Genomic DNA, 24644 nt, shown 5'->3' with positions numbered 1-24644 from the left:
AGGTATATTTTTATTTAATGACGCATAACACATTTTACTTCCGTTTATGACGTCGAAAATGTGGTTAAACCCCATACAGATGAAAGTTTGTTTTGTTTAACACACCACTAGAGCACATCGATTAATTAATCATCGGCTATTGGGTGTCAAATATTTGGTAATTCTGACACGAAGTCATCAGAGGAAAACCGCTACATTTTTCCTAATGCAGTAAGGGATCTTTTATATGCACCATCCCACAGACAGGATGGCACATACCACGGCCTTTGATATGCCAGTCGTGGTGCACTGGCTGGAACGAGAAATAGCCAAATAGGCCCACCGACGGGGATCGATCGCAAACCGACCGCGCATCAAGCGATCGCTTTACCATCGGACTACGTCCCGACCTCAGGATCGATCAACTTCTATGGGACGATTTCTACCTCATCCCCCGGCAGTGCCCTGGTACATCAAACGCCGTTATATTTACAATGCATAGAAATATCCTTTGCTATTTTATAGGTGGTGGTGGTAGTGGTGGTGGTGGTAGTAGTAGTAGTAGTAGTAGTAGTAGTAGTAGTAGTAGTAGTAGTAGTAGTAGTAGTGAAGTAGTAGTAGTAATAATAGTAATAGTAGTAGTGTAGTAGTAGTAGTATTAGTAGTAATAGTAATAGTAGTAGTGTAGTAATAGTAGTAGTAGTAATATTAGTAGTAGTAGTAGTAGTAGTAGTAGTAGTAGTAGTAGTAGTAGTAGTAGTAGTAGTAGTAGTAGTAGTAGTAGTGTAGTAATAGTAGTAGTAGTAATAATAGTAATAGTAGTAGTGTAGTAATAGTAGTAATAGTAATAGTAGTAGTGTAGTAATAGTAGTAGTAGTAATAGTAGTAGTGTAGTAGTAGTAGTAGTAGTAGTAGTAGTAGTAGTAGTAGTAGTAGTAGTAGTGTAGTAATAGTAGTAGTATTAATAGTAATAGTAGTAGTGTAGTAGTAGTAGTAATAGTAATAGTGTAGTAATAGTAGTAGTAGTAGTAGTAGTAGTAGTAGTAGTAGTGGTAGTAGTAATAGTAGTAGTGGTAATAGTAGTAGTAGTGGTAATAGTAGTAGTGGTAGTAGTAGCAGCAGCAGTGTTTCTGCTAGAAAGAAATGTTTTGGTATGGCGCTATGGAATTGAATGCAACCACAGTCAACAGGGGATATGGGTGGGGTGGGATCTCCCCCAGACAGAAAATGGGTTAAGTTTAGGGTTAGGGTTAAGAAAATCATATAGTAATGATAAGAGTAATTAATTTTGTCAAAAGGTTAACTTAAAAAAAAAAAATCTGCAAAAAATGTTTGGGTATGGCGCCATACCCGTTTTACCCTCTGGCAGAAACCCTGAATAGTAGCAGTAGCATATGTGGTGGCAATACCTCTTTCTCTTTTCCTCGATCAAAATTATGTCGAAATTTCTCTGTTAGATACCAAACCAGAGCCGGTTTACGTGCTACGATCCCCGCAATTCAAGAGACCCCGCAGTGATGTGTACATTTATTGTCCCCAAGTCATTTTTCCCCTCTCCTCAAGGGGGTTGCAAAATGTATATCCTGGGAAGGATGCTCCGCTGTTCATTGTGCTACGGGCTCTGCGGATCTTTAAACCGGTGTAAACGGAATGCAAATCCGTAGGAACAGTTGTCTGCCCGGACTTAATCTCCTAGGAATGCAGGTCCTAGGTCTAATATACCTAGGAATGCAAGTCCTAGGACTTACGTTCCTTAGAAATACTGGTCTGACTGCCAGGATATCAAGTCCGGGCCGGACTTGTATTCCTGGACAATCACGTGCACGTAAAGCCCTATGACCTGACCTGACCAATAAGTGACATTGTCACGGACACCGTTGGCGAGTGAGGATCATGTGGGAGGATTACTTGAAAGACATTTATTATGACCCATCAAACGCGGTCAGTTTTTTTTGTCCAGATATGTCTTAAGAGCCGGGACATACGTTATCAGCAAAAACAATATCAGAAAATAGTTACAAACCCAAGAGTATTATAGTTTACATCGTCCTCTCTGAATAAAGTTTGCCCTAAACAGAATCGTGGTCACAGGAATTGATGACCAGTGGTCAGTCGATCTCATGGACATGGTAAAGTTTGCAAACTATAATCGAAGTTATACCTTTGTGTTGGTGGTGACGATGTCTTTTCCATATATCTGTGGTTGACACCCCCCGAAAGAACAGAAGGGACAAACTGGGTCTAGAGTGTTGGAAGATATATTCCAAGAAGGTAGACAGCCCAGTCAAATTCGCATGGATAGGGGTATGGAGTTTAGAGCAAAAATGGTTCAAGTACTTCTTAAAAAACGGAAAATTCAACATTTGCTCACCAATAACGAAACCAAGGCAGCAGTGGCAGAAAGAGTCTTAAAAACGATTGAGGCACGGCTGTACAGTTACTTCACTTATGAGTACGTCTTTCATCTACAGATTAGTTAGAATGGATGAATCTGAGGTTCCCCATTTAACACATGGTGGGGGGTTTATATCACGCATGGGCAAAACAAAGTCAACGGAAGGGAGGTTTCTATTTTTAACTTGGAGAAAACCAATCTATTTTTAACTAAACAGGAATAAATCATGTTGGGTTGCGATATCTATACATCCCCATACTATACTATAAGCTATATATCCTATTTAAGATTTGGGTGGGGCCTTATCACAAGAGGGAAACAAAGTCAACAGAATGGAGAGTTCTATTTTCAGCTTGGAGAAAATGGATCTATTTTTAGTGCCATTCGTCAGGCTAGCGTTCTTTGACTGGCGCTATTTTGCCTGTGGTAATCCAATGGGCGAAAGTGCGCAAGGAATGGTAGTTGACCATTACTGATACCCTCCTATTTAGGTGGCCCTGTTTGCAGGACTATACAGCTGAAGAACGCCATCTAAATACATAACATAATTATAATAAGTGCTAACATGCCAACATTTTATTTGGAATTTCAAGTACTTTAATTAGACCAACTCGTGTTGTGGGCAACATAATGAACCCCGACATTACTGGCTAAACATTCTGCTGATGCCGGGTCAAGGACAGCGCTAGAAATAGTTCCGGACCTTTAACAGTTTAAACACTTTAAAATCAGCGAAGGCGTATTATTTAACCATGCAATTTTAAAATAGCATTTTTCATCACTTATCAACCATTTTATTGGAAATTATGTCTAAATTATTTATGTGCATCTTAGAAGAAAATAATGACATGTTAAGTGAAAAATGCAGAGCAGACCCTGCAGACCTTAAAGTAGTATACGAAAGGAAAATATGATACATAAAGTTCAGTAAGATTTGTTTGTTTAAAGGGACATTCCTGAGTTTGCTGCAATTTTTAAGATGTTATCGACTAACAGACATTTTAACGAATGTAATTACATATCAAATATATATTTCTGCATAAAATATTAGTCGCCGTATATTAAACGTGTTCCTGGTCGTTCTAATATTTGTACTAGGTTAAATTACATTTTATTTTCTAAAAAAAAGTTTTTCGTACGTACGAAATTATTTGAAGACAAAATCCAGTTTGGGCTTCATACAAATATTAAGACGACCAGAAACACATTGACTACACAGACACTGATATTCTAAACAAGAAAATATATTTAATATGTAAGTTTAATCGTAGAAATATTTTATTAGTCGGAAACATTTTACAATGCAGCAAACTCAGGAATGTCCCTTTAACGAAACTTCCAAGGCTGTCAGTGGCCGTTGTTTTGACACACTGGCTGAGACGGGAGCAAATAATTTGCGCATATCCACGATAATAAGTGTGGCAATTAAAATTAAATAAATCTTCTGACATTCAGCATGAGAATAGATTCGTAAACTGAATCCCAAACCACAGGTTTAACGTGCGTGTGGTTTCTAGTCACAATAATAATGTGAACTTGACGTTTTCTTTGTTTTCTTGTCAACACATTGGTTGGTAACTTGGTACGAGTAGGCAGTATAGTACAACTATACAGCCAATACTCGTGGTTATCTTATGAAACTGTTAATATTAGCTTTTAACTTAACGCCATGACGTTTTGGCTTTAATAAAATAAAACTTGTTTTCGGGGGTTGTTTTCCATCGTAAAACGTGTGTGTGTGGGGGGGGGGGGGGGGGCATTTGCACATTGGGTCCCCACACTCCAAAAATTTGGAGGGGCATGTCACCCCCCCCCCCCCGTTCGCCAATACGTGACGCCCATGCTACCCATATTGACACTGCAAATGAAAGTAAAACGAAATAAAGATACAGAGCCTAACTTTACCAAGTTAGTAACATATACACAGACATCAAAACACAATGAACTTGAGTTTTATTCATTAATATTTATTATGAACACCTTGATCTGTCAACATGGCTTTCACAAAACTGTTCACACATGAGTCTCACACACGAGTCCTACATTCACACACAACTGTGTGAACACAGGACTAAAATAACGCACAAAGGTGTTCTCACAAGACTGCATATATAAAACACTGCCTTCGTACACAATACGAGATAATGTTCACACACAACTGCATCCAAACAACTCTGTTGAGGATAAGTTCACACAAGGCTATGTTAATACAATTCTGCATTCACACACGTCTACATTCACACATACACAACAACGCATTAACATACAGGTCTGTTTTAACATTTGACAAAGTTCACTCAAGACTGCATTCATACAAGACCATGTTCACATACGACTGCATTCATACAAGACCATGTTCACATATGACTGCATTCATACAAGACCATGTTCACATACGACTGCATTCATACAAGACCATGTTCACATACAACTGTGTTCATATAAAAGACTGCAGGACTGAAAATTGCACAATTTGGTCGTTTTGCTCACGCATCATTTGCACAAGTCTAGTTGTGCGTAACCCATTTTTTGTTCTCACCAAAATAAAATAAAATAGAGACATTAACAATATTTTACACTATCATTTGTCACTGTTCACATAATGATGTATTTGTAACGGGTTACACTATCATTTGTCACTGTTCACATAATGATATATTTGTAACGGGTTACGCAGAATGAAATGGGTTACCTGAAAAATAATTGCGCAACCCAAATTTGGATTATGCAAACTTCCAATTCTCAGAGGCCTGCTGTGTACATACAAAAGGCTGTTCAGACTTCACACACTGCGTTCACACACTGTGTTAACACACTGCATTCACACACTGCGTTCACACACTGCGTTACACAATGCGTTCACACACCGCATTCACACACCGCATTACACACCGCGTTCACACACTGCGTTCACACACTGCATTCACACACCGCATTACACACTGCATTCACACACTGCATTACACTGTTCACACACTGCGTTCACACACCACATTACACACTGCGTTCACACACTGCATTCACACACTGCGTTCACACACCGCATTACACACTGCGTTCACACACTGCATTACACACACTGCATTACACACTGTTCACACACTGCATTACACACTGCGTTCACAGTGCATTACACACTGCGTTCACACACTGCATTCACACACTGCGTTCACACTGCATTACAAACACTGCGTTCCACATTGCGTTCACACACTGCGTTCACACACTGCATTCACACGCTGCATTACACACTGCATTCACACACTGCATTCACACACTGCGTTCACACTGCATTCACTCACTGCATTCATGACACGACACTGTTTTCACACACAAAAGACTGTTCACATAAATGACATGACTATGTTAACACATAAGACTACTTTCACACACAAGACTACGTTTACATATAAGGCTACATTCAGACAGAAGAATACTCTCACACATAAGACTGCATTAATTGCATGAAACTACGTTCACACAAAACAGTAGTTATACTCAAAAATACGTTCACACGACACTGCACTCACACACAATACTGCATTCACACAAGACCATTTAATCACCACAAAACTGTTCACACAAAAGACAGTGTTCACATAATGACATGATTCACCTAAGACTGCATTCACACACAAGACTTGTCACACACCACAAGACTGGTCACACACCACAAGACTGTTCACACACCAGATTATGTTCATACACCAGAATATGTTCACAAACAAGACTGTTCACACACAACAAGATTACATTCACACACCACAGACTGTTCACACATGATTGTGGTTACATATGATGACATGATTCACACAAGACTGCATTCACACACAAGACTGTATGAAATTGACACACCACAAAAACTACGTTCCCGCACAAGACTGTGTTAACATATGACGTGTCACGGGGATCATCGTGTTGATAGCCACCAAATGACCGGTCTCCATGGCTGAAGACATCGACCTAACGGCTGGCAGGCTCTGGGTTTGTATACTCGGTGTTTTCATGTCCATGTCATGATCACATACTATAATAATGTTTTGTTTGTATCAGTGTCATTGTGTCATATTTTAATTACCACAGCATGATGTGCACTGTAAATGTATGTCATATCTGTGTTGATGGTGTGGCGCGTATTGTAATCACAACAGATTTCCGATTGTTAGTTTTCTAAAAACGACACATAGTCTGTAAGGACTGCCAGCTGATGTTCACTGATCATGGGCGGGCTCGGAGGGGGGTCTGAAAAAAAAGAGAGATAATCGTTTAGTAACACCCCAGCACATTGTTTAGTAACACCCCAGCACATTGTTTAGTAACACACCAACACACTGTTTGAAAACACCCCAGCACATTGTTAAATATAACCCCAGAACACTGTTTGATAACACCCTAGCACATTGTTTAATAACATTACCTAACAATAAGGACACCAGCACACAATTAACATCAGAACATATTGCTTAAATAACATCCCAGCACATTGTTTAATAACACCCCAGCACCTTGTTTAATAACACCCAGCACCATGTTTAATAACACCCCAGCACCTTGTTTAATAACACCCCATCACCTTGTTTAATAACACCCAAGCACCTTGTGTAATAACACCCATCACCTTGTTTAATAACACCCCAGCACATTGTTTAATAACACCCCAGCACATTGTTTAATAACACCCCAGCAACTTGTTTAATAACACCCCAGAATACGGTTTAATAACACCCCAGGACCTTGTTTAATAACACCCCAGAATCTTGTCTAATAACACCCCATCACCATGTTTAATGACACCCCAGAACAGTTTAATAACACCCCATCAAATTGTTTAATAACACCCCAGCACCTTGTTTAATAACACCCCAGAATCTTGTCTAATAACACCCCATCACAATGTTTAATGACACCCCAGAACACAGTTTAATAACACCCCATCACCTTGTTTAATAACACCCCAGAATCTTGTTTAATAACACCCCATCACCTTGTTTAATAACACCCATCACCTTGTTTAATAACACCCCAGCCCAGCACCTTGTTTAATAACACCCCAGCAACTTGTTTAATAACACCCCAGAATCTTGTCTAATAACACCCCAGCACCTTGTCTAATAACACCCCATCACCTTGTTTAATAACACCCCAGCACCTTGTTTAATAACACCCCATAACCTTGTTTAATAACACCCCATCACCGTGTTTAATAACACCCCAGAACACGGTTTAATAACACCCCATAATCTTGTTTAATAACACCCCATCACCTTGTTTAATAACACCCCAACATCTTGTCTAATAACACCCCATCACCATGTTTAATGACACCCCAGAACACAATTTAATAACACCCCAGAACACAGTTTAATAACACCCCAGCAACTTGTTTAATAACACCCCATCACCTTGTTTAATAACACCCCAACATCTTGTTTAATAATACCCCATCACCTTGTTTAATAACACCCCAACATCTTGTTTAATAACACAACATCACTTTGTTTAATAACACCATATCACCTTGTTTAATAACACCCCATCACTTTGTTTAATAACACCACATCACTTTGTTTAATAACACCATATCACCTTGTTTAATAACACCCCATTACCTTGTTTAATAACACTCCAGCACCTTGTTTAATAACACCCCAGAACACGGTTTAATAACACCACATCACTTTGTTTAATAACACCCCATTACCTTGTTTAATAACACCCCATCACCTTGTTTAATAACACTCCAGCACCTTGTTTAATAACACCCCAGAACACTGTTTAATAACACCCCAGATCACAGTTTAATAACACCCCAGGACAGTTTAATAACACCCCAGAACACGATTTAATAACACCCCAGCACCTTGTTTAATAACACCCCAGAACACAGTTTAATAACACCCCAGATCACGGTTTAATAACACACCATTACCTTGTTTAATAACACCCCATCACCGTGTTTAATGACACCCCAGAACACAGTTTAATAACACCCCATTACCTTGTTTAATAACACCCCATCACCTTGTTTAATAACACCCCAACATCTTGTCTAATAACACCCCATCACCATGTTTAATGACACCCCAGAACACAATTAATAACACCCCAGAACACGGTTTAATAACACCCCAGCAACTTGTTTAATAACACCCCATCACCTTGTTTAATAACACCCCAACATCTTGTTTAATAACAGCACATCACCTTGTTTAATAACACCACATCACCTTGTTTAATGACACCCCAGAACACAGTTTAATAACACCCCAGAACAGTTTAATAACACCCCAGCACCTTGTTTAATAACACCCCATTACCTTGTTTAATAACACCTCAGCACCTTGTTTAATAACAACCCCAGAACACGGTTTAATAACACCCCATCACCTTGTTTAATAACACCCCATCAACTTGTTTAATAACACCCCATCACCTTGTTTAATAACACCCCATTACCTTGTTTAATAACACCCCATCACCTTGTTTAATAACACCCCATTACCTTGTTTAATAACACCTCAGCACCTTGTTTAATAACACCCCAGAACACGGTTTAATAACACCCCATCACCTTGTCTAATAACACCCCATCACCGTGTTTAATAATACCCCATCACCGTGTTTAATAACACCCCAGAACACGGTTTAATAACACCCCATAACCTTGTTTAATAACACCCCATCACCTTGTTTAATAACACCCCAACATCTTGTCTAATAACACCCCATCACCATGTTTAATGACACCCCAGAACACAATTTAATAACACCCCAGAACACAGTTTAATAACACCCCAGCAACTTGTTTAATAACACCCCATCACCTTGTTTAATAACACCCCAACATCTTGTTTAATAATACCCCATCACCTTGTTTAATAACACCCCAACATCTTGTTTAATAACACAACATCACTTTGTTTAATAACACCATATCACCTTGTTTAATAACACCCCATCACTTTGTTTAATAACACCACATCACTTTGTTTAATAACACCATATTACCTTGTTTAATAACACCCCATTACCTTGTTTAATAACACTCCAGCACCTTGTTTAATAACACCCCAGAACACGGTTTAATAACACCACATCACTTTGTTTAATAACACCCCATTACCTTGTTTAATAACACCCCATCACCTTGTTTAATAACACTCCAGCACCTTATTTAATAACACCCCAGAACACTGTTTAATAACACCCCAGATCACAGTTTAATAACACCCCAGGACAGTTTAATAACACCCCAGAACACGATTTAATAACACCCCAGCACCTTGTTTAATAACACCCCAGAACACAGTTTAATAACACCCCAGATCACGGTTTAATAACACACCATTACCTTGTTTAATAACACCCCATCACCGTGTTTAATGACACCCCAGAACACAGTTTAATAACACCCCATTACCTTGTTTAATAACACCCCATCACCTTGTTTAATAACACCCCAACATCTTGTCTAATAACACCCCATCACCATGTTTAATGACACCCCAGAACACAATTTAATAACACCCCAGAACACGGTTTAATAACACCCCAGCAACTTGTTTAATAACACCCCATCACCTTGTTTAATAACACCCCAACATCTTGTTTAATAACAGCACATCACCTTGTTTAATAACACCACATCACCTTGTTTAATGACACCCCAGAACACAGTTTAATAACACCCCAGAACAGTTTAATAACACCCCAGCACCTTGTTTAATAACACCCCATTACCTTGTTTAATAACACCTCAGCACCTTGTTTAATAACAACCCCAGAACACGGTTTAATAACACCCCATCACCTTGTTTAATAACACCCCATCAACTTGTTTAATAACACCCCATCACCTTGTTTAATAACACCCCATTACCTTGTTTAATAACACCCCATCACCTTGTTTAATAACACCCCATTACCTTGTTTAATAACACCTCAGCACCTTGTTTAATAACACCCCATCATCTTGTTTAATAACACCCCAGAATCTTGTCTAATAACACTCCAGCACCTTGTTTAATAACACCCCAGAACACGGTTTAATAACACCCCATCACCTTGTTTAATAACACCCCAGCACCTTGTTTAATAACACCCCAGCACCTTGTCTAATAACACCCCATTACCTTGTTTAATAACACCCCAGAACAGTTTAATAACACCCCAGCACCTTGTTCAATAACACCCCAGCACCTTGTCTAATAACACCCCATTACCTTGTTTAATAACACCCCAGCACCTTGTTTAATAACACCCAAGCACCTTGTGTAATAACACCCATCACCTTGTTTAATAACACCCCAGCACATTGTTTAATAACACCCATCACCGTGTTTAATAACACCCCAGCACCTTGTTTAATAACACCCCATTACTTTGCTTAATAACATTCAATTACCTTGTCTAATAACACCCCATCACCTTGTTTAATAACACCCATCACCTTGTTTAATAACACCCCAGCACCTTGTGTAATAACACCCATCACCTTGTTTAATAACACCCATCACCTTGTTTAATAACACCCCATCACCTTGTGTAATAACACCCATCACCTTGTGTAATAACACCCATCACCTTGTTTAATAACACCCCAGCACCTTGTCTAATAATACCCAGCACCTTGTTTAATAACACCCCAGCACCTTGTTTAATAACACCCCAGAATCTTGTCTAATAACACCCATCACCTTGTTTAATAACACCCCAGCACCTTGTGTAATAACACCCATCACCTTGTTTAATAACACCCATCACCTTGTTTAATAACACCCCATCACCTTGTGTAATAACACCCATCACCTTGTGTAATAACACCCATCACCTTGTTTAATAACACCCCAGCACCTTGTCTAATAATACCCAGCACCTTGTTTAATAACACCCCAGCACCTTGTTTAATAACACCCCAGAATCTTGTCTAATAACACTCCAGCACCTTGTTTAATAACACCCAAGCACCTTGTGTAATAACACCCATCACCTTGTTTAATAACACCCCAGCACATTGTTTAATAACACCCATCACCGTGTTTAATAACACCCCAGCACCTTGTTTAATAACACCCCATTACTTTGCTTAATAACATTCAATTACCTTGTCTAATAACACCCCATCACCTTGTTTAATAACACCCATCACCTTGTTTAATAACACCCCAGCACCTTGTGTAATAACACCCATCACCTTGTTTAATAACACCCATCACCTTGTTTAATAACACCCCATCACCTTGTGTAATAACACCCATCACCTTGTGTAATAACACCCATCACCTTGTTTAATAACACCCCAGCACCTTGTCTAATAATACCCAGCACCTTGTTTAATAACACCCCAGCACCTTGTTTAATAACACCCCCAGAATCTTGTCTAATAACACCCATCACCTTGTTTAATAACACCCCAGCACCGTGTGTAATAACACCCATCACCTTGTTTAATAACACCCATCACCTTGTTTAATAACACCCCATCACCTTGTGTAATAACACCCATCACCTTGTGTAATAACACCCATCACCTTGTTTAATAACACCCCAGCACCTTGTCTAATAATACCCAGCACCTTGTTTAATAACACCCCAGCACCTTGTTTAATAACACCCCAGAATCTTGTCTAATAACACTCCAGCACCTTGTTTAATAACACCCAAGCACCTTGTGTAATAACACCCATCACCTTGTTTAATAACACCCCAGCACATTGTTTAATAACACCCATCACCGTGTTTAATAACACCCCAGCACCTTGTTTAATAACACCCCATTACTTTGCTTAATAACATTCAATTACCTTGTCTAATAACACCCCATCACCTTGTTTAATAACACCCATCACCTTGTTTAATAACACCCCAGCACCTTGTGTAATAACACCCATCACCTTGTTTAATAACACCCATCACCTTGTTTAATAACACCCCATCACCTTGTGTAATAACACCCATCACCTTGTGTAATAACACCCATCACCTTGTTTAATAACACCCCAGCACCTTGTCTAATAATACCCAGCACCTTGTTTAATAACACCCCAGCACCTTGTTTAATAACACCCCAGAATCTTGTCTAATAACACTCCAGCACCTTGTTTAATAACACCCCAGAACACGGTTTAATAACACCCCATCACCTTGTTTAATAACACCCCAGCACCTTGTCTAATAACACCCCATTACCTTGTTTAATAACACCCCAGAACAGTTTAATAACACCCCAGCACCTTGTTTAATAACACCCCAGAATCTTGTCTAATAACACTCCAGCACCTTGTTTAATAACACCCCATCACACGGTATAATAACACCCCATCACCTTGTTTAACAACACCCCAGCACCTTGTCTAATAACACCCCATTACCTGTTTAATAACACCCCAGAACCGTTTAATAACACCCCAGCACCTTGTTTAATAACACCCCAGCACCATGTCTAATAACACCCATTACCTGGTTTAATAACACCCCATTACTTTGCTTAGTAACGTTCCATTACCTTGTCTAATAACACCCCAGCACCTTGTCTAATAACACCCCAGCACCTTGTCTAATAACACCCCATTATCTTGTTTAATAACACCACAGCACCTTGTTTAATAACACCCCAGAACACAGTTTAATAACACCCATCACCTTGTTTAATAACACCCCAGAACACAGTTTAATAACACCCATCACCTTGTTTAATAACACCACATCACCTTGTTTAATAACACCCCATCACCTTGTTTAATAACACCCCATCACTGTGTTTAATGACACCCCAGAACACAATTTAAGAACACCCCATTACCTTGTTTAATAACACCCCATTACCTTGTTTAATAACACCCCAACATCTTGTCTAATATCTTGTCTAATAACACCCCATCACCTTGTCTAATAACACCCCATTACCTTGTTTAATAACACCCCAGCACCTTGTCTAATAACACCCCAGCACCTTGTTTAATAACACCCCAGAACACAGTTTAATAACACCCAACACCTTGTTTAATAACACCCCACCACCTTGTCTAATAACACCCCATTACCTTGTTTAATAACACCCCAGCACCTTGTCTAATAACACCCCAGCACCTTGTTTAATAACACCCCAGACCAGTTTAATAACACCCAACACCTTGTTTAATAACACCACATCACCTTGTTTAATAACACCCCATCACCTTGTTTAATAACACCCCAGCACCTTGTTTAATAACACCCCAGCACCTTGTTTAATAACACCCCAGAACACAGTTTAATAACACCCATCACCTTGTTTAATAACACTACATCACCTTGTTTAATAACACCCCATCACCTTGTTTAATAACACCCATCACTGTGTTTAATGACACCCCAGAACAGTTTAAGAACACTCCATTACCTTGTTTAATAACACCCCATTACCTTGTTTAATAACACCCCAACATCTTGTCTAATATCTTGTCTAATAACACCCCATCACTTTGTCTAATAACACCCCATCACCTTGTTTAATAACACCCCAACATCTTGTCTAATAACACCCCATGACCGTGTTTAATGAAACTCCCAGAACACAGTTTAATAACACCCCAGAACACGGTTTAATAACACCCCAGCACCTTGTTTAATAACACCCCACAACATGGTTTAATAACACCCCAGCACCTTGTTTAATAACACCCCAGAATACGGTTTAATAACACCCCATTACCTTGTTTAATAACACCCCAACATCTTGTCTAATATCTTGTCTAATAACACCCCATCACCTTGTCTAATAACACCCCATCACCTTGTTTAATAATACCCCAGCATCTTGTTTAATAACAACCCAGCACCTTGTTTAATGACACCCCAGAACAGTTTAATAACACCCCAGAATCTTGTCTAATAACACCCCAGCACCTTGTCTAATAATACCCCAGCACCTTGTTTAATAACACCACATCACCTTGTTTAATAACACCCCATCCCTTGTTTAATAACACCCCATCACCTTGTTTAATGACACCACAGAACAGTTTAATAGCACCTCAGAACACGGTTTAATAACACCCCAGTATCTTGTTTAATAACACCCCAGAACACGGTTTAATAACACCCCAGTACCTTGTTTAATAACACCCCAACCCAGAACACGGTTTTATAACACCATGAAGTTAAACTTGATCAGTAACAATATAAATACAAAATTTCAGTTTAATATCTCAAGGCATTCTTAAAAAGGAAGTCCGGAAAACCAGTTTTCACATTGCCTAAGTTCAAGGGCCATAAGTCTGTGAAAAATTATTAAATTGCTATGAAAGTCAAACCTCATCTTTAACAGTTCATAATAAAGCTATACACAAAATTTCAGCTCATTAATATCTTGAGGAATTATGAAAAAACTTCCGGGAAAACTATACATGTATGTGGGACAGACAGACAGCTGAAGTTTGTTTTGTTTAATGACACCACTAGAGCACACTGATTAATCATCGGCTATTGAATGTGAAACATTTGGTTACTTCGACATATAAAAGAAACACACCAAATATTCCTATTAGTAGCAAGGGATATTTTACATACACCATCCCACAGACAGGATAGCACATACCACAGCCTTTGATATACCAGTCATGGTGCACTGGTTAGAACGAGAAATAGCCCAATGGACCCACTGACAGTGATCGATCCTAGACCGCCCGTGCACCAAGTGAGTGCTTTACCACTGTGCTAAGTCCCACTGCCAACAAAAGGATGGAGACGACACTAGTAAGGAACTAATGAATGTAGGCATGCTTACCAGGTTTTTTAGGTGTAACAACCTGCGACTTAGCATCTATTTTCCAGCCCTTAGAAACTGCAGCTGTGAAAAAGAGAACATGTTTTTATTAACCACTCTCAGACTGGCAGTGATGTGTAACAATACATGTACAGAACAAGACAACAGAAAAATCAACTAACACACCAGGTCCTATGGTTGGTTTCTTAACCTACCGCATGCGAGAACTATCAGTGGAACAAAAATGTTACTTAGGACGTTTTTGCTCAGCTGCTGGATCATAGCAATAGTGCTTAGCAAGCTTGCTTACAACTGTCATAATGGTACTAATCTGTTTTGTTTGTTTTGTTTTGTTAGAGCACATTGATTTATTAATCATCAGCTAATGGGGTTTTTTAATAATTCTGACAGTCTTGCATAGGAAACCCGCTATATTTTTCCATTAGTAGCAAGAGATCTTTTATATTCACCATCCCACAGACAGGACAACACATATCACAGCCTTTGATATACCAGTCGTGGTGCACTGGCTGGAATGAGAAATAGCTGAATGGTCCCACTGACGAGGATCGATCCTAGACTGACAATACATCAGGCGAGCGCTTTACCACTGGATCACGCCATGCTCGCCTGACACAATTCATGTTTCTATTGGTCGCTTGGTGAATTCAGCTCATGTAGCGAGATCTTTCATCATGAAAACTCAACAAAATTGCCCACACACACAAGAACTATCAGCTGAACAAAAAGTCTCCAGTAATTGTTTTGATTAGGTGATAGCTCATGTGCAGTAAATTTTAAAGTCAGTAATCATTCAATCAAAAACGTTAAAGTTTGTTTTATGGTACAACACCACTAAAGAACAATGAAGAATTAATCCTCGGCTAATCATTGAATGTCGAACCTTTGGTAATTGTGAGATGTACAGTCTTCAGAAGAAAACCACTACATTCTTCACCAACAGCAAGGAATCCTGTATTTACATTTTCTCACAAACAGAACAGCACATACCATTTTCAAGTATTTTTTCACAATTATCAATATAATCTAATAATAATATTTGCCTTAAAGGGACAGACCCTAGTTTTTAAACACTACAGCATATTTTTCACTATTAGATTTGTTTATGATCACTGAAATCAAACATTACTTATATTTTATTGTTTAGATTATCCATTTCCACACAACCGAAGTGTTTCTGGTCATCCTGTTATTTCTAGTATCACAAAATGCATTTTTCATATTTTTAAAAACGCACGTGCGTCTGAGAAGTAGTGATTAATTGATTTTAGTTCTAGTCTATTTTTTAAGGATATTTTCTGGTTTTAATGTCACAGACTCTTGTTTCACTCTGTTGTAACTTTATCCAAGTGTGTTACAGGTTTGTAGATTAACTAAACTCAGTGTCCATGTTGCAACTTTATCCAAGTGAGTTACAGGTTTGTAGATTAACTAAACTCAGTGTCCATGTTGCAACTTTATCCAAGTGAGTTACAGGTTTGTAGATTAACTAAACTCAGTGTCCATGTTGCAACTTTATCCAAGTGAGTTACAGGTTTGTAGATTAACTAAACTCAGTGTCCATGTTGCAACTTTATCCAAGTGAGTTACAGGTTTGTAGATTAACTAAACTCAGTGTCCATGTTGCAACTTTATCCAAGTGAGTTACAGGTTTGTAGATTAACTAAACTCAGTGTCCATGTTGTAACTTTATCCAAGTGAGTTACAGGTTTGTAGATTAACTAAACTCAGTGTCCATGTTGTAACTTTATCCAAGTGAGTTACAGGTTTGTAGATTAACTAAACTCAGTGTCCATGTTGTAACTTTATCCAAGTGAGTTACAGCTTTGTAGATTAACTAAACTCAGTGTCCATGTTATAACTTTATCCAAGTGAGTTACAGGTTTGTAGATTAACTAAACTCAGTGTCCATATTGTAACTTTATCCAAGTGAGTTACAGGTTTGTAGATTAACTAAACTCAGTGTCCATATTGTAACTTTATCCAAGTGAGTTACAGGTTTGTAACCAAACTTAGTGTCTATTTTCACGAGTTGAAACTAGGAGGTTTGTAACCAAACTTAGTGTCTATTTTCACGAGTTGAAACTAGGAGGTTTGTAACCAAACTTAGTGTCTATTTTCACGAGTTGAAACTAGGAGGTTTGTAACCAAACTTAGTGTCTATTTTCACGAGTTGAAACTAGAAGGTTTGTAACCAAACTTAGTGTCTATTTTCACGAGTTGAAACTAGGAGGTTTGTAACCAAACTTAGTGTCCATTTTCACGAGTTGAAACTAGGTCTGCGCCTTTAATGTGAACTCATTTATCAACAATTTTATTTATTACTTTCCATACCTTTCTATAAACCTGCTTAAAATCCCTTAACTTTCCATACCTTTCTATAAACCTGCTTAAAATCCCTTAACTTTCCATACCTTTCTATAAACCTGCTTAAAATTCCTTAACTTTCCATACCTTTCTATAAACCTGCTTAAAATCCCTTAACTTTCCATACCTTTCTATAAACCTGCTTAAAATCCCTTAACTTTCCTTGGCTCAGTTCAACATCACATTCCATAACTTTACGTAGCCCAATTCAAAATTCCATGACTTTTCAGGCCTTGAAAATGACAATTGTTAATTCTACGACTTTTCAGGTTTTCTACAACTTGTATTAATACTCAATATACTCACTCTGTACAGCTTCTGATGCAGGTAGTCCGACAAACGGGGCAAGCACATCAACATTTATTGACGCATACGCCAGTCCTATTAAATCAAAGGCTCTTTTACGTGTTGTTTCTAAAATAAAAATAAATATTACAACATACGTGGACAGATTTTACCCAAGCTATCACCAAGGAACACTGTGTTTTCAAAATCTTGATTGGTGATATTTATAGTCAATTAAAAATTGATTAGCAACTATTGTTTAATGTTTTAAAATTGTGTAGTGATCTCTGAAATTTGCGTCGTGATACTGAACAAAATGTTCCCTATTGTTACTGGTCGAGACTCTACAATTGTGCTGATTTACATGAAAATCCAGATTAAACAGATGTCAGTTTCGACAGAGTGCAGTGTCACTGAAGTATAATATATATGCTTTGCCGTACATTGTACATCTACCAATAATAGCCAATAGAGAAAAGGAATGAAATACTAATATGACTGACACCTCAACCCAACAAAATGGACTCATCCAACATGGATATCATAGTTTCAGATAGTATGACCACTCCACAGATGACCTCGGTGGTGTCGTGGTTAAGCCATCAGACATAAGGCTGGTAGGTACTAAGTTCACAACCTGGTACTGGCTCCTACCCAGATCAAGTTTTAACAACTCAATGGGTAACTAACAACTAACTTGCTGTCCTGGATAGACTGCCCAGATAGCTGAGATGTGTGCCCAGGACAGTGTGCTTGAACCTTAATTGAATAATGGACTTGCCCAACATGTATGTTGTGACACATTTGTGAGTCTGGTTACTCCATGGTATAACGTACATGTAGCAGATGAGATAACACAAAATGATGGCCAATGTTTACGAAGCTTGCTTTTCTTAAACAAAGAAAGAAAGTTTTATTTAACGACGCACTCAACACATTTTATTTACAGTTATATGGCATCAGACATATGGTTAAGGACCACACAGATTTTGAGAGGAAACCCGCTATCGCCACTACATGGGCTAATCTTCCGATTAGCAGCAAGGGATCTTTTATTTGCGCTTCCCACAGGCAGAATAGCACAAACCATGGCCTTTGTTGAACCAGTTATGGATCACTGGTCGGTGCAAGTGGTTTACACCTACCCACTGAGCCTTGCGGAGCACTCACTCAGGGTTTGGAGTCGGTATCTGGATTAAAAACCCATGCCTCGACTGGGATCCGAACCCAGTACCTACCAACCTGTAGACCGATGGCCTGCAACGACACCACCGAGGCCGGTTTTCTTAAACAAAGGCATATCTACATTATAAGTGCGTATAAGACAAAAAGGCTGTGTAAATTCGACCCTACTGATCAGTGGACCCACTCAATATAATGGACTTACCCAACATGGCTGTCATGAATGGTTTCAGATAGTCTGGCCATTCCTTCTTTATTGTGTCATAGACAGCCGGATATTCTCGCTGTATCATCTTCTGTCCAATGGCCCAGATTAACGCCAGTTCCGGGTTCGACTGAAATCAAAGTCAAGTTTGTTTTCCTCATTGACACACTAGAAGACATTAATTAATCATTGGCCACTGAATAGCAAACATTTTTTAATTCTGACTGTCATTTCATTTTCTTACTATGGTATTTACCACAAGCTATTTATGAGCCAACTGTTTTTTAAATTTCAGTAAAAATTATGTGGTTTTTCTGACATCAAATCAAACTGAAATTATTTACAAAAAACAATGTTCAAGGAGGCTGGGAAGGACTATAGCACACATTTCCATCAACAGCAAGGCATCTTTTACTTGCACTTTGCCAGTCAGGACAGCACATGTCATGGGCTTTGATGTGCCCATAGTGCAAAACTGGTTAGGATGATGGAAACCCAATCCAAGACTCAAAATTCATTTTGTGGAATGGAAAGCAATGTTGGCTTCTCAAATTTTAAGCTTAAGGCAAAAGCTAAAAAACCAGAATCAATTCTGGAAATTAGTCTAAAAATAAGACTCCTAATCAGAATAGCATCATAACTTTTTTAACAGCAATGCAGAAGATTTGAGACAAATGTCTATAAAGTATTACTTATATTACTGCTCTTAAATTGTTGGTTTGTGTACTGTATTCATAGCCAGCAAAACACTCTAAACTTTCTATTAGCCACCTGTGTCTAGTTGACTTTATTATTGGTTTGTGTACTGTATTCATAGCCAGCAAAACACTCTAAACTTTCTATTAGCCACCTGTGTCTAGTTGACTTTATTATTGGTTTGTGTACTGTATTCATAGCCAGCAAAACACTCTAAACTTTCTATTAGCCACCTGTGTCTAGTTGACTTTATTATTGGTTTGTGTACTGTATTCATAGCCAGCAAAACACTCTAAACTTTCTATTAGCCACCTGTGTCTAGTTGACTTTATTATTGGTTTGTGTACTGTATTCATAGCCAGCAAAACACTCTAAACTTTCTATTAGCCACCTGTGTCTAGTTGACTTTATTATTGGTTTGTGTACTGTATTCATAGCCAGCAAAACATTCTAAACTTTCTAATGGCCACCTGTGTCTAGTTGACTTTACTGTTGGTTTGTGTACTGTACATGTATTTCATAGCTACAAAATAATATCAAACTCACACTTTTTAGCTGAGCTGGTGTTCTCTTCCATACTAACTTGGCATTACATCTGTAAGAAAAGGTAAATATTATGTCAGTTAAACATGTTTTATGTAATTCGCAACTTGGGTTACTTGGTGGTTGTTCAATAATTACTAAACACAACACACAGGCCTCTCCATGAAAGACCAGCAGCTGCTCATGTCCACCTAATACTCGACCAAGATGGAAAGTGTACTCGCCTTTCGTCATTTTGCTTTAGGATGTTTTATTATGATGCTTATCTTTCAAATGCGTGGAACCATTTTCCTGCAGGGCTTCCAGAATTTTTTTTATAAAATCCACTAGCCATGGGATCAGTGACGTAACAAATTTACTAGCCACAATGAAAAATTTGCTAGCCCTACTTTACTTTAAGTTAATACAATTTTACTAAATAATAGTAATAATCAGATATGTCACCTAAAGAGGGAGACAGAGCTTAAAACACTGGGGGTTGAGGTGGGGGCAGGATATTTGTATTTACAAAATAGACTTAACTGCAACTTTTTTTCACTAGCCATCAGGCATGGCAATAGTAGTTATTTACTAGCCCAACACTGAATATCACTAGCCATGGGAGTGGGGCTACCATGTTCTAGAAGCCCTGTCCTGGAATTAGTATCAGAGAGCAATGGTTATTTCCCAATGAAGAAGAAGAGGTTTTGTTTTGTTTAATGACACAACTAGATCATATTGATTTATTAATCATAGGCTATTGGATGTCAAACATTTGACAATTTTCACATAATACTAATAGTCTTAGAGAGAAAACCTGCTACATTTTTCTATTAGTAGCAAGGAATCTTTTATATGCACCATCCCACAGACAGGATGGTACATACCACAGCCTTTGATATACCAATTGTGGTGCACTGGCTGGAACAGGATATAGCCCAATGGGCCACTGACATGAACTGATCCCATTTCCCAATGAAGAGGCCTGAAACAAGACATTTTACACCTCTTCCCATATTATGTTTTGTAAGAGCAAAAGCGCTAAGACAGTTAAAGTTTGTTTTGTTTAATAACACCACTAGAGCACAATGATCTGTTAACCATCGGCTATTGTATGTAAAATAGATGGTCATTTAGACACAGTCATAAGAGAGAAAACCTGCTCCATTTTTAAAATTAGTAGCAAGGGATCTTTTATATGCACCATCCCACACACAAGATAGCACATACCATGACTTCTGATATACCAGTCATGGTGCATTGGCTGGAACGAGAAATAACCCAATGGGTCCACCAATGGGGATTGATCCTAGATCGACCGTGTATCAGGTGAGCACTTTACCACTGAGCTACGTCCCACCTCAAGGATAGATGGATCGAGTCAAAACCTACAGTCTCCTCCGGTTGGACCACTAGGGTACTAATAAAAGTCTCAGAGTGGCAATGTTAAAATACTTCTTACGTGTCGTTGAACAGGAGGTAAAGTGTGAGGAGCTGACCATACACCTGTGCTGTGGCCACACCACTAGGAGCCTGAAATAAATACATAAATAATTAAATAGTATGTGATACCCATTTAAAAAAAAGCTTTCTGAGAGTACTGCAATACATGTACCCTACATGTACAAAAAAAAGAAAGACATGTTTTATTTAACAACACACTTAACACATTTTATTTACGGTTACATGGCATCAAACATATGGTTAAGGACCACACAGATATTGAGAGAGGAAACCTGCTGTCGCCACTTCATGGGCTACTCTTCCGATTAGCAGCAAGGGATCTTTTATATGCACCATCCCACAGACAGGATAGTACATACCACGGCCTTTGATATACCAGTCGTGGTGCACTGGCTAGATCAATCCCACACTGACCGCACATCGAGCGAACGCTGTACCACTGTGGGCTACGTCCCGCCCCCCTACATGTACAAGACACAACACATTTTCAATTCTTCTAAGCCGTAAAAATGGAAATGACGAATCACAGATGCACGATACGATACCTATTGCAAATGCATGCACCTGAACGCAGTTAAAAACAACGACACACTCTTTACTGTTTATTGGAGGGTGTTTCACTTTTATTTACTAGAATGGATTTGTTTGATTTATTGATTTTTTACGTTAATTGTTTGCAATCTATTTTGTTTCACATATCGTAGCTGAAAAATGTAGAATATAGTATTTCCGTAAATACTGTATTCGTGTTTTTGTTGTTAGGTGAACACGGTTTGGGACGTCGATGGTAGCTCAATGGGTACACTGACAAGGATCAATTCTACACATCATGTGATCACTTTACCACTCGGTTCACTGGGCTAGGTCCCGCTCCTAAAATTATACAACAGTGTCCAGTGATTCGGCGCACTTGGTATTTTGCATGAGTATGCTTAGGAAGTTGTCATGTTGTCTGAGTTTTTAACGAATTAAAGTACAATTCCTTTTTCAATGGTTAATCAAGTATCAACATATTTATTTTTAAGGGTGCAATTAATTTTTTTTTTTAGAATTATCAATAATTATATAATAATTTCAAAATAAATCATTCACCTGTTTTCGTGTTTATAAACGCGAAGTAGGTCATCCTTATTGATATTAAGAATGTTAAAACCAGTCTAAAAACACCTTTCCCGCATTTTAAAAATTATAGTAAACAGTATAAATGTAATTATTTTTGTTGGGTTATTTTTTTATTTAAACCAAAAAAGAAAACACAGGCAAATGCAAACAAAACGAAAATTTTACACCTTAATTGACAGTCATTCCATTTCACAATTGTCACATTGTTATAAAAAATAAAAGCGAAATAAGATCCACGTGTGTGCACAATCTACCCGAGAAAAATAAAATCCATGTAGGCATCTTAGCCATGCATGACAATGAACATGTATGCATCTGCAGTACTGTGCCACTCAAGAAAACGATTCCGAAACTGATCATGAGATAGGTCATATGTGATCGTTCATTTTCATAGTAATATTTTTAACAAGACAAAACAAAAAAGTACTAAAATAATTCTGGCACAATAGTGTAGCGTTTATAGGCTAAAAGTGAGGTCATGGGCGGTTTATAAATAGCGGGGTCAACGATCTACATCTACTGCGCCGAATCACCGGACATGCAAATCATTTTGGATACAAGGGGGTGCCTATATTTATGCACCATTTTAAAATGTTTATTTACTACAGACATAAAACAGTTTGTAGTGTATTTCAGATTATGCACTTCTTCATTGGTGAGAGACGCATTTTATTAAATATTTCACAATGTTCACATAGAAACTGGTCCTTGAAAGCTTAGGTGCGCCGATACACCGGACAGCACTGTATATAATAATTCCACATTTACAACTACAAATTATAGTCCCTGCACTATCGTAAATTGTTGATCAAGGCTTCTTCTGGAATGAAATATAACTTAATCAAAGATTGTACTAACACAATTTTTATTAAGAGATCCCCCAATTTTATTTATTTTTTTAAATTACTTTTCTTTTCTTTTTTTAATGGTACGGTTTTTGATTGGGGACGGCTTTGGATTATTTAGACTGACGACTACATCCTACTTAAAAGACAAGGCCTATAAAAAACATGTCAGTCTTTTATAAGATAGTTGGTACCAAAAGGCAGCTTAATTTACTTGTTTACAACCTCTAATTCTTGATTTTCTAAGTCATTTAGCAAGTGAACAAAATTCACATGTTCTTCCAACGCCATTTTACTTCCGGTTTGATAGACGCGGAAAACAAATCTTGTTAATTGTTTTAAATTATTTTCAAAAAATAAATGTATCTATAAACATAATGAAAAGCGCATTAAACTATTTTTAAATCATTATCTGTAAACAAATGCAATTTTTAATCATTATTGATCAATGAAAATGTGAAAGATATTTACCGCTTTGCAGGTCAGAGGTTACAGGAAGCACATGTAAACAAAGAAGTATTTGATGTTTTTGAAGTTGTACTAAGTTAATATTTGGATCTTTTGAACAATCTGATATTTTATGAATTCTTTAGTATTTCATTTATTTATATATGGATATAACTATCCATTCAGCGCAAATGGAAATGATTAAAATGTACCTGGATTGACGATTCATCGGACCCATTCATCAATCTGTTGATTAAAACAATTCAATTGATTGTCATAAAATCATTTTGTTATCATACACAGTTATGTGTTCACATTGACACTTGCTTCTTTAATACAGGTAACTGGTTATTGTTGTATTGTGGGGAG

At 38.0% G+C, this 24644-nt stretch overlaps 1 protein-coding gene across 1 annotated transcript; it reads right to left on the bottom strand.

Annotated features, from left to right (window-relative positions):
* Positions 1 to 4310: 4310 nt before the first annotated feature.
* On the bottom strand, positions 4311 to 24131 carry LOC121387792 (COP9 signalosome complex subunit 8-like). The gene is made up of 7 exons (XM_041519000.1): positions 24054 to 24131; positions 21860 to 21930; positions 20422 to 20470; positions 19180 to 19309; positions 17814 to 17921; positions 15141 to 15203; positions 4311 to 6616 (listed from the first exon to the last, which is right to left on the bottom strand). Exons 1-7 carry the CDS (start codon positions 24117 to 24119, stop codon positions 6537 to 6539), a joined length of 567 nt encoding a protein of 188 aa, XP_041374934.1. The 5' UTR covers positions 24120 to 24131; the 3' UTR covers positions 4311 to 6536.
* Between the last annotated feature and the right edge of the window lie 513 nt (positions 24132 to 24644).

Source organism: Gigantopelta aegis, chromosome 13, assembly GCF_016097555.1.
Source record: "Gigantopelta aegis isolate Gae_Host chromosome 13, Gae_host_genome, whole genome shotgun sequence".
In the NCBI taxonomy this organism is placed as follows: Eukaryota; Metazoa; Mollusca; class Gastropoda; order Neomphalida; family Peltospiridae; genus Gigantopelta; species Gigantopelta aegis.
The sequence above is the reverse complement of the archived record's forward strand: the minus strand, read 5'-3'. Positions and strand labels throughout refer to the sequence as shown.

What these genes read in the sequence shown, in the direction of transcription:
- LOC121387792 (XM_041519000.1), bottom strand. Translation starts at nt 24,119, where the DNA reads ATGGCGTTGGAAGAACATGTGAATTTTGTTCACTTGCTAAATGACTTA. An exon ending in ATTCATGACAGCCATGTTGG is followed by an intron (nt 17,922 to 19,179) that starts GTAAGTCCATTA and finishes TTTTTATTTTAG; the next exon opens with AAACAACACGTAAAAGAGCC. An exon ending in TGTTACACCTAAAAAACCTG is followed by an intron (nt 6,617 to 15,140) that starts GTAAGCATGCCT and finishes CTTTTTTTTCAG; the next exon opens with ACCCCCCTCCGAGCCCGCCC.